We start from the raw sequence: 12,563 nt of genomic DNA, 5'->3' as shown, positions 1-12,563 counted from the left end.
ATAAATATCTAATTTAAAGATAATTAAAAATGCTTGTCACATAGAAGCATATGACTTTTAAGTAAAAGTTGTTTCTGCTTGCTTGGGAGGTGATAAGATTGTGGACTAAATGTGATTAATGTTCTTTGCAGATGTTGCTTTATATGCTTAGGCTTTCAAAGTAAAGCAGTCTAGACTGTCTGTCTGCATTCTCCTGCAGCTTTGATCTTGATTAAAACTGGTTGTATTACATTTATCATCTTCCTTTCTCCAATGCCAGAAACTCTCTTAACTGGTTTTTTGGATCTGTGTTTGTAGAGAAAGAGGCTCAGTATCATCTCTCACTGCATGTTTGGATACCTTCAGCAAGTGGCAAAAATGGGTATTTTGTATCTAGAAAGGCTTTAAGGAGTCCTTTGGGTCATTTCAGATGCAGCCAATGTGATTGTGAACGTTCAGCTGGCAGGGAGGGAACCAGGTGAGCCCTGAGTGGGTTTTCCCCTGCTGCTGGATGCAGATCTGAGGGAGGGTGCAGGAAGCTTTGATCTGCATCTGTGGCACTCTGATACTGGGGATCTGGTGATATCTGCTGCCTGCTGCTCCTGCAAGATTTTTGTGCCCCATTTTCCACCCTCCCAGCTCTGGGGAATGGAGCTGGATTGCTTCAGGCTCTTGGGAAGGGTCAGACACAGCAAAGTACCCAAATAAAGCACATTTTCTTGGGGTACAATTCCAATTCTGTGTGGCAGCAGAGGAGCTGAAGGAGGGGAGTTCCTCAAATCTGTGTTCAGGGGTTAAATCTGTGCCTGCTTAGGGACATGAGCTGCTCCTCAAGTGTTTTCTCCGAGATCTGAAATATTCACATTGGCTGTTTGTTCCCTTCTTTATTCATTAGGATTGTTTAGGGTCCATTTGAGAACTTGATGTATTTTATGGAGAAGTTTGAAATGAAGGTAAACCTTTAATACTTCAGCAATTTGTTGGTCAGTCAGTAAAACATTTTGGGTAGTTCTCCTAAATAAATATTCAAGTTGCATGGGGTTTGTTTTCTATTTCAATTTTTGTTGGTGCCTCCATTGAGTGCTTTATTCCAGTCTGTTGGTTAGATTTTAAAAAATATTCATAGCTTCTAGACCACAGTGGTGTCTTAAATTCAAATTTGGGAACATGAGCTCATCCACTACACAAAACGATGGAGAAGTAGCCAGACAATAAGTTAAATAACATTTAGCTGTCAAAAACCACTTGGAAATCCATTCTAGGAGGCAGTGAGTTGTGCATTGCTCTGTATTTGGTCATTACTTGATTTTTTTTTTCCCTGATCTTTATGAATTCTAAAACTGTTGTGGTTTTGTTGTGACTTAGCAGTGATGTGTGATTTTTTAAAATTTATTTTTCTTCAGTTCTGTAACAAAAAAATAATATTGTTTTGTTACATCAGGGTTATCATTCTGGAGATCTGTAATCTTGCCTGAGTGTTGATGCAGCATGGGGGGGAAAAAATGAATTAAAAGAAAATATTTTAATGCAATCCAGCTGATCTGGATTGCCCCTGATTTAAAAGCATCACCCAGGAGAGAAGTGATGGACTGGTTGAACTGGAGTTGCTGTTCTAAATATAGATCCTGGTGTGGTTGGGATCTGTGCAGGGCCTCCTGAGAGTCAGTTCCTAACAAAATTCCTGTAAATTATCTTAATATTCCAAATCAGCACATTGGGAAGTTAACACTGCAGGTTTGGTACAGGGTTTTTTAACAAATGGGTTTTTAAGGCTTTCTTGCCAAGTGAAATGAAGCAAAACTGGCTCAGCTGAACACTTGAAGGCAGTTTTTCCATTGAAACTGAAATAGTTTGGGATTATTGTGCTGTGTCAGGTGTGGGCTGTAGGATCAGGGGGTGTTTTACCAAAATTCAAAAATCCAGTAGCACTTCTTAGTGTGGTTTTGGAGACTTTTCCTAACAAACAGTGATGCTCCTGTTGACTTGCATTCCCCAGAGCTTGTGTGAATGGTTCCTAAATGAGATTTAATTTAATTAATTAATTTTTAAATGTTTAGATGCTTTAAAACATCTTCATTTTTTCATACTTAGAGATAATTCCAGCAATAACCTTGAGTTTCTAAAAGGTATTTTTGTGCTGTTAAATGAGATGGTGGAGATTGACATCAAATTTGTTGTTATTCATACAGAACCAGAAATAAGAATATTTTGGCCTTTTATTTCTTAGTTGGATTTTTTCCTAAATTACTTGATGTTAGTAGGTTAGATATATGTATATATATTTTTTTTTTAATCCTTTAAATTTTTATTTAAGGAATTTACAGGTTGTTAATTGAATTGAACTACAATTCTTTCATTCAGGTGTTTTTTCTTAAGAAGAACACCCAACATGGAAATTTAAACAATTTTTAAGTGCTTTAGGCAGGTAAGAGAAATAAACCCCACTGTCCTGGATTACTTTTGTATTGATTTGATTCACATCTTAGATCAGAGGTGATTTTTTTTAAAGCAGCTGTTGCAGGAGTGGCTGAATTTAATGTTTTAATGGCAATAAATGTGCTGGCTGGCCAATGTGTAGAACATTTTAAAGTCCCTACTACAGATTTATGCTCTGAAAAGAGTTTTAAAATTGTAATTTTAAATTGCTCCCCTTTCCAGTCAGTTATTCTTAAAGTTCTGATAAGAAATACAAAAAGAGTTAAATTTTAATATGTATTATGCTGACTTTAATCACCTCCTTTGGATCTTGAAATGCTTCTCTTTTGGATTTGTTCTTTTGGGTGTCAATCTTGCTTTTCTGGATACAATTAGTATTAGTAGTAACATTAGTAGTAGTAACATTTTTAAGAAGAGGACGAGTGGATAGCAAAATCAGCTTCATGAGAATCCAGGAAGACTGGCAAAATTGAACAGAAAAATAGTTTTTTATTGAGGTGCATGGGGAACTTGCTTTGATGTTCCATTGCTGTTCCCTTCTTAAAGAAATGATGTTTTTAATAGTGTACTGGTCACTTAGATCCACAGTTGTTCTCTGTAAAGCCAGTCCTAACAGTGACTTTTAGTGAAATCAGTTCCCTCAGTTCTCATTCCTGAGGGAAAGCTCGCTTGGAGTGGCTTTGGAGCATGGCAAGGTGATGATGGGCCTTCAAAATGCTGAGTATTTAAATTATGAGTGAAAACATTTACTTAATGAAGACTCCATAAGGTAGTTGCACTGGATTTCCCTTAACCCATTGAAAACAAGTCCAGAATAAGAAACTTGAACAAAAAAAGTCTTAGTCCTCTTTTCTTCCTTCCCTCAGAGGTGCCAGGATCTGTTCCCTGGGGCTGAGCTGCAGCTGAGCGCTGGAGTTGTCTTTGGAGCTGGCTCTGGAGAGGAGTGCTGGCCATGGCAGCAGTGCTTCTGTCTGTAAACAGGGCTGTTTCCAGCTCTAGAAATGGGATTTTTCACTTAATCTTCAGATTACAGTCTGGCACAGGGAGCAAAATGAGGCAGCCCGAGAGGGGACAAAGAAAATCCATTTCAAGTGACAGCCACTTTAGCTGGAGGTAGAGAGGCAGTTGTGCTGGATTCTAAAATGTAATCAACACTGATTTCACAAAGTTTAAACCTCTTCCAGTGTAGACAAGGTTTGGAATTTGATCTCCACAGGACTGGACAGTAGAAATGGAATGAAACAGACCCAGCGAAGTTTGGGGTTATGTAGATGTTTTTGCTTTAGGAAGAGAGTTCAGCAGCCACAAACATATTAGCATTTTTGTGCTGATAGGTATTTACTCAGATGTGTAGTGCTGCAGCCTGACATTTATTTAAGTTTAGTGGCTGAAGGAAGGAATTACTTCCACTCATTTGTGCCACTTCAGCTGTTTGAGGCTGCACAGCTCAGTTGGATTTTTGATTGTGCTGCAGCTCCAAAATGCCTTTCAGACTGGGCTCCTGCATCAGAGCAGACACCACGAGCTGCCAGTGTCATCCTGTAGTGATGCAGCTGATCCCAAAGTGCTCCTGCAGGAGTGTTTCCCAGCAAACAAACCCAATATCCATCCTGGAGAAACCCTTGGGAATGGCTGAAGTCCTGGCTGGAGTTCTGGCCAAGTGTGTGAGCAGGATGAACTTGGGAAGTCCTGGTGGGATGAGGTGAGGAAATGGAAATGGAAATAAAAATACCAAACCCCAGGACCATGGGCTGTGTGGAGTCAGGACTGAAGCTCAGTGGGACAATTGTCCATCAGTCAGTTGGAGAAGGGGAAGAGGGAGGGGTAAGGAGGGTTCCCAGCTCAGTGGAGTAGGAACATTGGAAGAGTTGAATTCTCCAGCTCTGGGTTCTGCCTTTTCCCCTCCACTTACCCTGTTTGCCTGCAGCTCCCAGGTAATCCCTCTGTGTGTTTACACAAATGTGGGACCTGTCTCTCCTCCTTTGAGCTGCCATCTGGACAAGGGCAGCTGGAGCTTGTCTGGCTGTGCCCTGACCATCCAGCTCCTGCCCATGAGCTCAGCACTTGGGAATTTTGCTGGGCCAGCTTGAAGGAAAAAGATACAGCTGATGCTTTAAAAATTAAAAAAAAAACACCAACAAAACAAACAACAGAACTGGGTGTAAGTATGTTTAGGCTGGGGTTTTGGTTGTAACCACAGAAAAAAAAAGAAGTATAGCGATGGCTAAAGAATTAGAATGTAAATAAGAAGCTTGATCAGCACATGTAGGAGAGCTGGGTGGTGTTTTTGCTTGCAATAGCACCGAGTGGGACACGACACCCACAGAGAGATTTGTTGGAGAGCTGAGTTGAAGGCAGAATCACACTGGTCCTGTTGTCTTTTAAATAGTTACATAAGGTCCTGTAAGACAGAAAAAGAAGTGGGGGTTGGATATATCATGTGGAGGAAACATCAAATGTGGAGTTGGATGCTTGCCTCTTAGATGTCTTGACTGTGTTTTTGTTTGACTTGGTGTGTGGTTCTGTTTGCTTTGCAGTCAAACTGTTACATTTGCATTGTGCTTGACTGATTTGGGAGGCAAAAGGTAGAATATTTTCTTGTAATTAGCCTGAATTAACTCTCCTGGGTGTGTCTTTGGGGGGTCAGGAGGGAGTCTGTGAAGAGGAGACTCCTTCTTTGTCTTTATAAATGCAGGAGAAATATTGATACTGATCCTGCTGAGCAGCCCCTGGAAGGTGTGTGAAACACTCAGTACAGAAGGAGGGCTGGAGAAAATGTCATTTCCTGATCCTCTCTTACAGCATAACCAGAGAAGGAAATTTGAAGACAGCTAAAATTGACAGCTAAAATGAAGCTTTCCCAATGCTTTTTAACAAACTGATTAATGTGTTCAAGTTTCCCATCTCCATGTGGCTGCAGGAATTTTAACCCTCCATTGGAGAAAATTCTAAATGTTTCATAGCTCACAACTGGGAAGTTCTCAGGAAGTTTTGTAGCTCAGAAAAGAACCTCCACAAACACCAACCCCAAAAAGGATCATTTTGATCCAAAATCCTTTGGGATTCACAGCTGGATGTTACTGAGAGGAGCTCCCATATGTGATGAGCTGCAGGATTGTGCTGGTTTGGGATTCTCAGATCAGAGAACAGCTCTGACAGGTATCTGAGATCATTCCTGGGAAACTCCCTGGCAGCTCCCAAAATAGAAATGCTGCTGGTTGCCACCACCAGCATGAGACTCATCCCTGAGAAGGATTCATCATTCCTGATCCAGTCTGTGTGTCCTTAGGTGGTTGATTTAGTGCTTAATTGGTGCCTTTAATGCTGAAGGGCCTCTTTCTGAGTTTAATAACAGCATTCCAAGGCTCTGGGTGGGAATGGTGTCACTCCTGGGTGCACTGGGAGAGAATCCCTGGCTCCTTCCTGGGCAGCTGCTCCCCTGAGCTTCATCCAGAGGCAGGAGGAGGTGAACCCTCCTGGATAATCAGGGTGCAAGTTTTAATGTCAGATTAATCAAGGTTTCTCCTTATTCTTTGTGTTTAGGGTTTTGCACTGGGGAGGGGAGGATAATCCAAACTGGGAACTGGGTATTTCTACCCACTGCCTGTTGTTGGATTATTCTTAATTTTTTAGAGATGGGGCAACTGAGAGGCATTTTAAAAGATTTTATTCTGTTATCAGATGAAGAGTGAGACATAAGAGATGTAAAACTCAATGCCATTCTATCAGAAGCCAACCTATTTCTTGGTTACTGTTTGGTTCTATTCTATTTTTTCCAACATCTAAATCTTGTAGAATTCAAACTTTTCAGTTTTGAGCCCTGTGTTACTGTATTGGAATATTTTAACCATCTGGTAGCCAGGCCAGGAAGGGGACATTGGACCAGCAGTGACTAAAAACCACCAACACCTGAGATGAGTGTCCCCAAGGCTGTGCCTCAAACCAAACCATTTCTAGGATCTTGGGAGCTTTTTTCCCTACAAAAATCAGCAGGCAGTGGCTGGGAGGTGTTTGTGCTGTGTGCTGCTCACACCTCACAGTGACAGCAGTGGCATGTTTGAACTTGAAAACATCAGCCTGTGTTTTACTGTGTTCCCTTGAAGTCAGGGAGTGTGAAAAATAACACTTAACTCCAAGTCTCTGGAGGTTCCCAAAGGATGACAATCTTTATCTCGGGGCTAACAGCTCTTTGTGGCACTTTAATTTCTGCCTAAAGAACAGAGAAGGCCACTGAGCCTTTTTCTCCATTTTCTGCCACGTGCTTTGCTCTGAAAGCATTCTGGAAAACTTGGCCACCAGAGATCTGGGGGTTTTCCCACTTCCTGAAATCCAGGCTTAAATAAGATATTTGGAAGTAGAAGGCAGAAAATGGAAGTTCTCTACAGAATCCCATTACAGCATTATTAATTTCTTCTATCAGTGGCACAAACTGCTGGGAGGGACTGAGGGAGCACATTGGAAAAATAATCCCAGCTTTTTTAATTTTTCCTTCAGCAAGAGCACCATGCAAATAAACCCAAGATATCTCTGTATATGTAAATAACATCATCAAGTGGTTAGAGCAGCTGATTTATTTTCCATACTGTAAGCCCAGAAGACTCAGAGTAAAAAAAGGGGTTTATTTTTTGGTTTTTTATTTTTTGTTGCTGACCACCAAGCAGACCAGGGGCTGCAAGGGGTTTTTTAACAATACAGATATTATTCCTCTCACCTTCCCCTCTTCACTCTCAGTTCTGTTCCCTGTTTTAGGTGACATCATCCTCCATAGTTTCCACTCTACTGTAGAGCCTTTGGCTTGATCATCCTTCAGTTTTCCAGCACTTTATTCTTCTCTCCTTCTTTTTCAGAAGTGTTATCTCAGCTACAGAATTTCATACTTCCATGGCAGGCTCATCCCTACAAATTTTCCATTTTGAAAAGGTGTGAACTGCAAAAAAACTGAAATATTTTCCAAGTATATGATGAGATATCTTAGCAAATACAGATTTCCTGTTGCTCCCCCCCCCATTCCAATCCTGGAGAAAAATGCAGCTCTTGCTATACAAAACTACACTAGAGCTTATCAAGTTTACCCCTGTTCAAGTTGCAAACTCATTTCTTTTTAAAGACTATTTTAGAAAAAGCAAGCAGCTTTCTGGACCATCAGGTTAATCTTTAAATTTTGAATATTCACGGGGCAGGGTGGCAGCAGTGCAGGTGATTTGTTACTTCACTGCCTTGTTTATCTTTTTTGCAGTTCTTGCCTTGCCTGAGTTAATTGCTGCTGTGTTTGGATTTAATGAATGTACTTTGGCTCAGCTCATCTGAAGTACAGTCCTTGTTTGACCTGGGAGCATTGAGAACAGTGATAATAGGACTAATATTAGTCTAAAAATCAACAAAATCATTTTGGGGACATCGTGGCATGTAAAAGGAGGACAGAATCCTTTCTCCTGGAACTCAGTTTGCTTTATTAGGTTGGAAATAACTTCTTTCTTCTTCCTTTGAGAAACATTCCCCTGGGTGTTATCAGAAAAAATAGAGAATGATAAAACCCTGCTTCCTGCTCGCAGGAACATCAAAGCTGGGCTTTTTTAGTCTATATCTGTAGTCTGTTCTTAGATATATTTGTAGGGCTAGGAAGTGTTTGAGATCACTGTGGAAACAAATAGAATAACACACATGGGCATGTACTTGAAAAGGTACCTGTGCAGCAGCTGAAGGTTTTTTGTGTAAGGTGTTAATTCTATTTATGCTGCATTTTCTGTTCTTTTCTGCTCTTCTAGAACAGTGTGTTACAATTCTGGTATTTTGGTGAATGGGCCATTCTATCTATAAGTTACTCTGTCCCTGTGGTGCTCTGCTGGTTTATTCTAATAAACTGCTCCATTCCTTGTATTTCAGTACTTAAAGAGTTCAAATTCATCTCAAATATAACACAATTTAAGTAACCTTTTGTTACAGGCAGAGGTGTCTGCCAGACTGAACCTCACCCTTCAGTTCTTTTATATATTGTAAGTTTTCTAGGGAACAGCACAAAAAAAAAAAAATAAAGTGTCCTTGGCACCATTAAACTAATCTTTGCATGCTTTTCATCAATTTTCATGACTTCAGCTTGCAAATGTTGTTACATTTCATAAAGCAGTGAGAGATCACAGATTCAGTTCCCTTTGCCCTTTGTGTCTTTCCGTGGTGTCACCAAGTAATCACGCAGCAAAAGCAGGGTTTGGAATGAGGCTAGGACGTGGGAAGTGTTGAAGTCTTCCCTGGAAAGGGAGGGACATGATCATTATCACATCTCAGCTCAAGTATCAGGGAACCATTCCTGCAGCACAGACCCATGGGCTGGTGTTGCTCAGTGTTAGGTTTAGTGGATGATGAACTCTCAGGAGTTTCTGTCCTTTTTTTTTTTAGTGATACCTCTAAGAGTCAATTCCTGTTCCATCCAGCACCTTTTCCCAGTGATCCCTCCTGAATTAAGGCCATGTTAGTCCTTAGGAGCTGTGCACTGTTTCCCCTTTTAAATTCAAAAACTGGTAGATTTTTCCAGTCATTCAGTCTCTCTGTTTGAGAAATGGCAGCCAGTGCTTCCAGCTCCTCCTGGGGTGAGGTTTTCCAGGCTGCACTTGAACTGTCTGATGGAATTGCTCCCAATTCTGCTGTTTCCTGTATGAAGAGTGGTTCAGAAGTTCAGATGTTGGTTTTGTTTCCCCAGTGCAGCTGTGGTGGATGGACAGGAGTGTGAGGAATAGAGCAGCACTGGGATGGGAATACACAGATATCCAGTGGGATCTGGATTAGTGTGCCCAGAGTAAACTCAATTCTGTACTTCACTGCCCTTTGCTTTCCCAGTGTGTTTTCCCCCCAAGCTTTCAGCCCTCCTGTTCCATCCATGTTCCATCCACTGCTGGAGTTTGACTCGTGGCTTCTTTCAGCAGCACCATTTTGCTTTTTGATACTCAGGAATTGCTTTCTGAGGACCTGGCAATCCCCTGTGCACTCAGGATGGATACAGCAGTTCCATTAGAGACCTGCTCTGCCTAATAAATTCACTTTATTGTAAATGCCAGCTGCCCTTGTCCCCTGGGAGCTCCATCCCTGTGGAGGGGGTGGCAGAGCTGCTTGGAAGCAGATGGGCTCAGGGCTGCCTTTTTTGTGTGGTTCCCCTTCTCCTTTTGCCTTTCTTCCACCACATTCCTGCTTTTCTGCTTTGAAGGATTAATCCAGGATTGTCCTGCTCTGCCCAAGCCTGGGTTGGTCTGGCCAGACCCATTGCAGGTGCCTGCTCAGGTGAGAAGCCCCAGCCAGACCCAAGGTCATTAAACCAACAGTGACTGCTGCCAGTCACTGACTGGAGCTTTAATGGATTAAAAAATAGATGGATAAGGAAAACTGACTAGAAAGAAGACAGGAACAAAGAGAATATTTATGCAAAGTTAGTTTTACTGCAGTTGCTGAATTTGATAAATTTCAGCTTGTCTGTGGTCCTTCAAAGCTGGGCTTGGCAGCAGGAGAAAAGCAATGGCACGTGTGAGAGAAATCCAGGACTTCTGCTTTATTGCACTGACAGAACCAAATTGTTCAATCTGTTGCCTCATCTGTTTCTTGCCATAGCTGAGAGCTGTAAAGGTCAGGCCGTGGCAGCACAAGGAATTTAATGGTTCCCAGGCTGCCCCTTGCAGTGTTCCCAGCTGGCTCCTGCCCCTCTCCCATTGATCCTCCCGCTCCTGCCTATTTTGGGAACACAGGCAGAGCTTTGGGCAGAGCAAGGTGAGATGCTCAGGATGGGCAGTGCTGGGCTCAGCTCTGACTTCCTGTGCTGCTCTCCCAATGCTCAGGTGGGAATAATCCTCATTCTCCTCAGGAATGGCTGCTGGGTCACATTTATTGTGGATAAATGTGGATAAAGGAGGTAGTGAGTGATGCAAACAAATACGTCAAAAACTGCTGTGGGAAACCTTTTCTCTTCCAGTCTGGTCTTCAGTGTTCTGGGCAATGTAATGTCTGAAAAATTCTGAATGTATAGATAAATACAGGCAAAGTGCTTTGGCATCCTCCTGAGCCTTCCTCAGTGGATCCTCTGGTTCTCCAGCTCCTCCATCTCCGTTTTCCCATTGTTTTAATACATGGACATTAATGGCACGCTCTGGGCAGTATCTGACAAGAGATAAAACAGAAATCAAAGGCAGTTCTTACTCCCTTCCTGTCTTCTGTTAGCAGCCTTGCTTCCCAACAACCCTGCACCTTTGCAGGAGCCAGGCTGGTGCTTTACATCCCATTAACTCTGAAGGGATCTCGACCAGGATCCCAGAAAGGTTTCCTACATGGTCCCTAAGTGGTCTTTAAGGTCCTTTCCAACCCACACCACTCTGGGATTCTGTAACACTTGCCCCTAAACACTTCTTGGCTTTTTTGGGGGTTTCTGAGATGAGCTCCCTGCTCTTTTGGCTCCTGTAACAAGATAAGAAGCACAAATGCCTTTTGGTGAATTTTCCTGGCTAAAGCTCCTGGTTTGGCGAATATTTTAATTAAATCTTCCCTGCTCAGCATTCTAAATTTTCTCTGCTATTGCTATTCATGGAGAAGTATTGCCATGACTTGTTCTTCATTTTCTGCAAATCTTGCTAAGTTATGCAAGTCACTGTTTGACTTCACAGAAGATCTTTGTTTTATGTTTCAACACTTGGAATGCTGCTGAACTTTCCATGTTTTCTCTCTTTGTTAAAAAGAGGGGAGAGAGGGCACATTGCTACGTGCAGCAAATGATATTTTTATACAAACCTGCATTTATTCATCTGCCTGATCCTGCAGAATTCCATTGAATTGTGCTTCCCATCCCTCCAGGTGCCATCCTGGGCAGATCAGAGACTCAGGAGTGCATCTACTACAACGCTAACTGGGAGAAGGACAAAACCAACCGCAGTGGGATCGAGCCCTGCTATGGTGATAAAGATAAAAGGAGACACTGCTTTGCCACATGGAAGAACATTTCTGGATCAATTGAAATCGTGAAGCAAGGCTGCTGGCTGGATGACATCAATTGTTATGACAGGTGAGTTTTCCTAGGAATTTTTGAAATGGATTTGTCACTGTAAACTCTTTTGCCTCTCCGTAATTTCTGTGTCATCCCCTCCACAACCAGTGAGTCTGGGAGTAATTACCTTATTTTCAGATGCTCACTTGTATTTAGGGACCAGATTCCATGTGAGTACATTGTCTTGTTTGCAGAATAACGTGTTTTACCTTCTTGAATGAACCCAGGTATTTCATTTATTCTGTTTTAGTTCATTAATAATAGATCCTGTAGTGCCTTGTTATTGCCAAGCAGTGAAAATATAATTATTGCAACCAGGATGCAAAATTCTCTCCTTGATTTTTCCAAAGTCTTTAGAGTTGGAAAGTCAGCACTTTATGTCTGCAATTTACCAGATCATGGAAGTATTTTGGCAGTTTATTAATAAGCTCAATGGCAGCTCTAAGAATATTCTAAATTTCCAGTTATTTTCTTGATAACAGATGGTCCAGAAAGAACCCACAAGCAGTAACAGCAGGACTTGGGGTTTGTTAGATGCTGACTGAATAAAGGTCATGACTCTCTTAAGCAATGGTGTTGCAGTTTTTTAAAATACTCTACTGGGTTTTATTGGCCCAAAACATTTATTATTTGGGAAGGCAGAGAATTAAGAAATAGATCCACAGTGGATCATCACTGAGAAGTATTGAGGAATTATTTCAGCAATTTTTACAGAAGTCTTCCTTTGTATTTCTTTAAAGTTGAATTTTTAGAAGAAAGCCTTGCATTCCTTTCTCCCAAATCAAGTTGTCCCCCAGCCCAGGCTGTTTTCTGCTTTAATGACAGTTTAAAGCTCAATCCCACAAGTTAAAAAAATCATAAAATAATGAGATTAAATTCTCACTTGAGCAAAGAAAAGAAATTGGATGAAGAAATGAAACTCAGGAAGGACAGCAAGGAAGGAGTGGAAACTGAGTAAGTCCTCATTAAGTGCCTTGTGCTAATCACAGGCAGTGCTGTGTTTGTCCAGAACAGCCCAAATCTTATCTCTGGAGCGTGGGGTGCTCTGGCTGCTCTGGGAGCTGTGGGGGTGACTCCAAACAGCAGCAGATTCAGGACATCAAAGAGCAGATGTTCCCTGGAAGTCACAGGACAG

At 41.7% G+C, this 12,563-nt stretch overlaps 1 protein-coding gene across 1 annotated transcript in view; it reads left to right on the top strand.

The window, feature by feature from the left end:
- ACVR2A (activin A receptor type 2A) overlaps positions 1-12,563 on the top strand; it is a 51,967-nt gene that overhangs the window by 20,097 nt on the left and 19,307 nt on the right. Inside the window, exon 2 of the mRNA XM_009087772.4 lies at positions 11,239-11,446. Coding sequence (XP_009086020.1) covers positions 11,239-11,446 — 208 coding nt within the window. The remainder of the gene's footprint in view (positions 1-11,238; positions 11,447-12,563) is intronic.

The sequence above is a fragment of the Serinus canaria genome, chromosome 7 (assembly GCF_022539315.1).
Source record: "Serinus canaria isolate serCan28SL12 chromosome 7, serCan2020, whole genome shotgun sequence".
Taxonomy (NCBI): domain Eukaryota; kingdom Metazoa; phylum Chordata; class Aves; order Passeriformes; family Fringillidae; genus Serinus; species Serinus canaria.
This window is presented reverse-complemented; position numbering and strand designations above follow the sequence as displayed.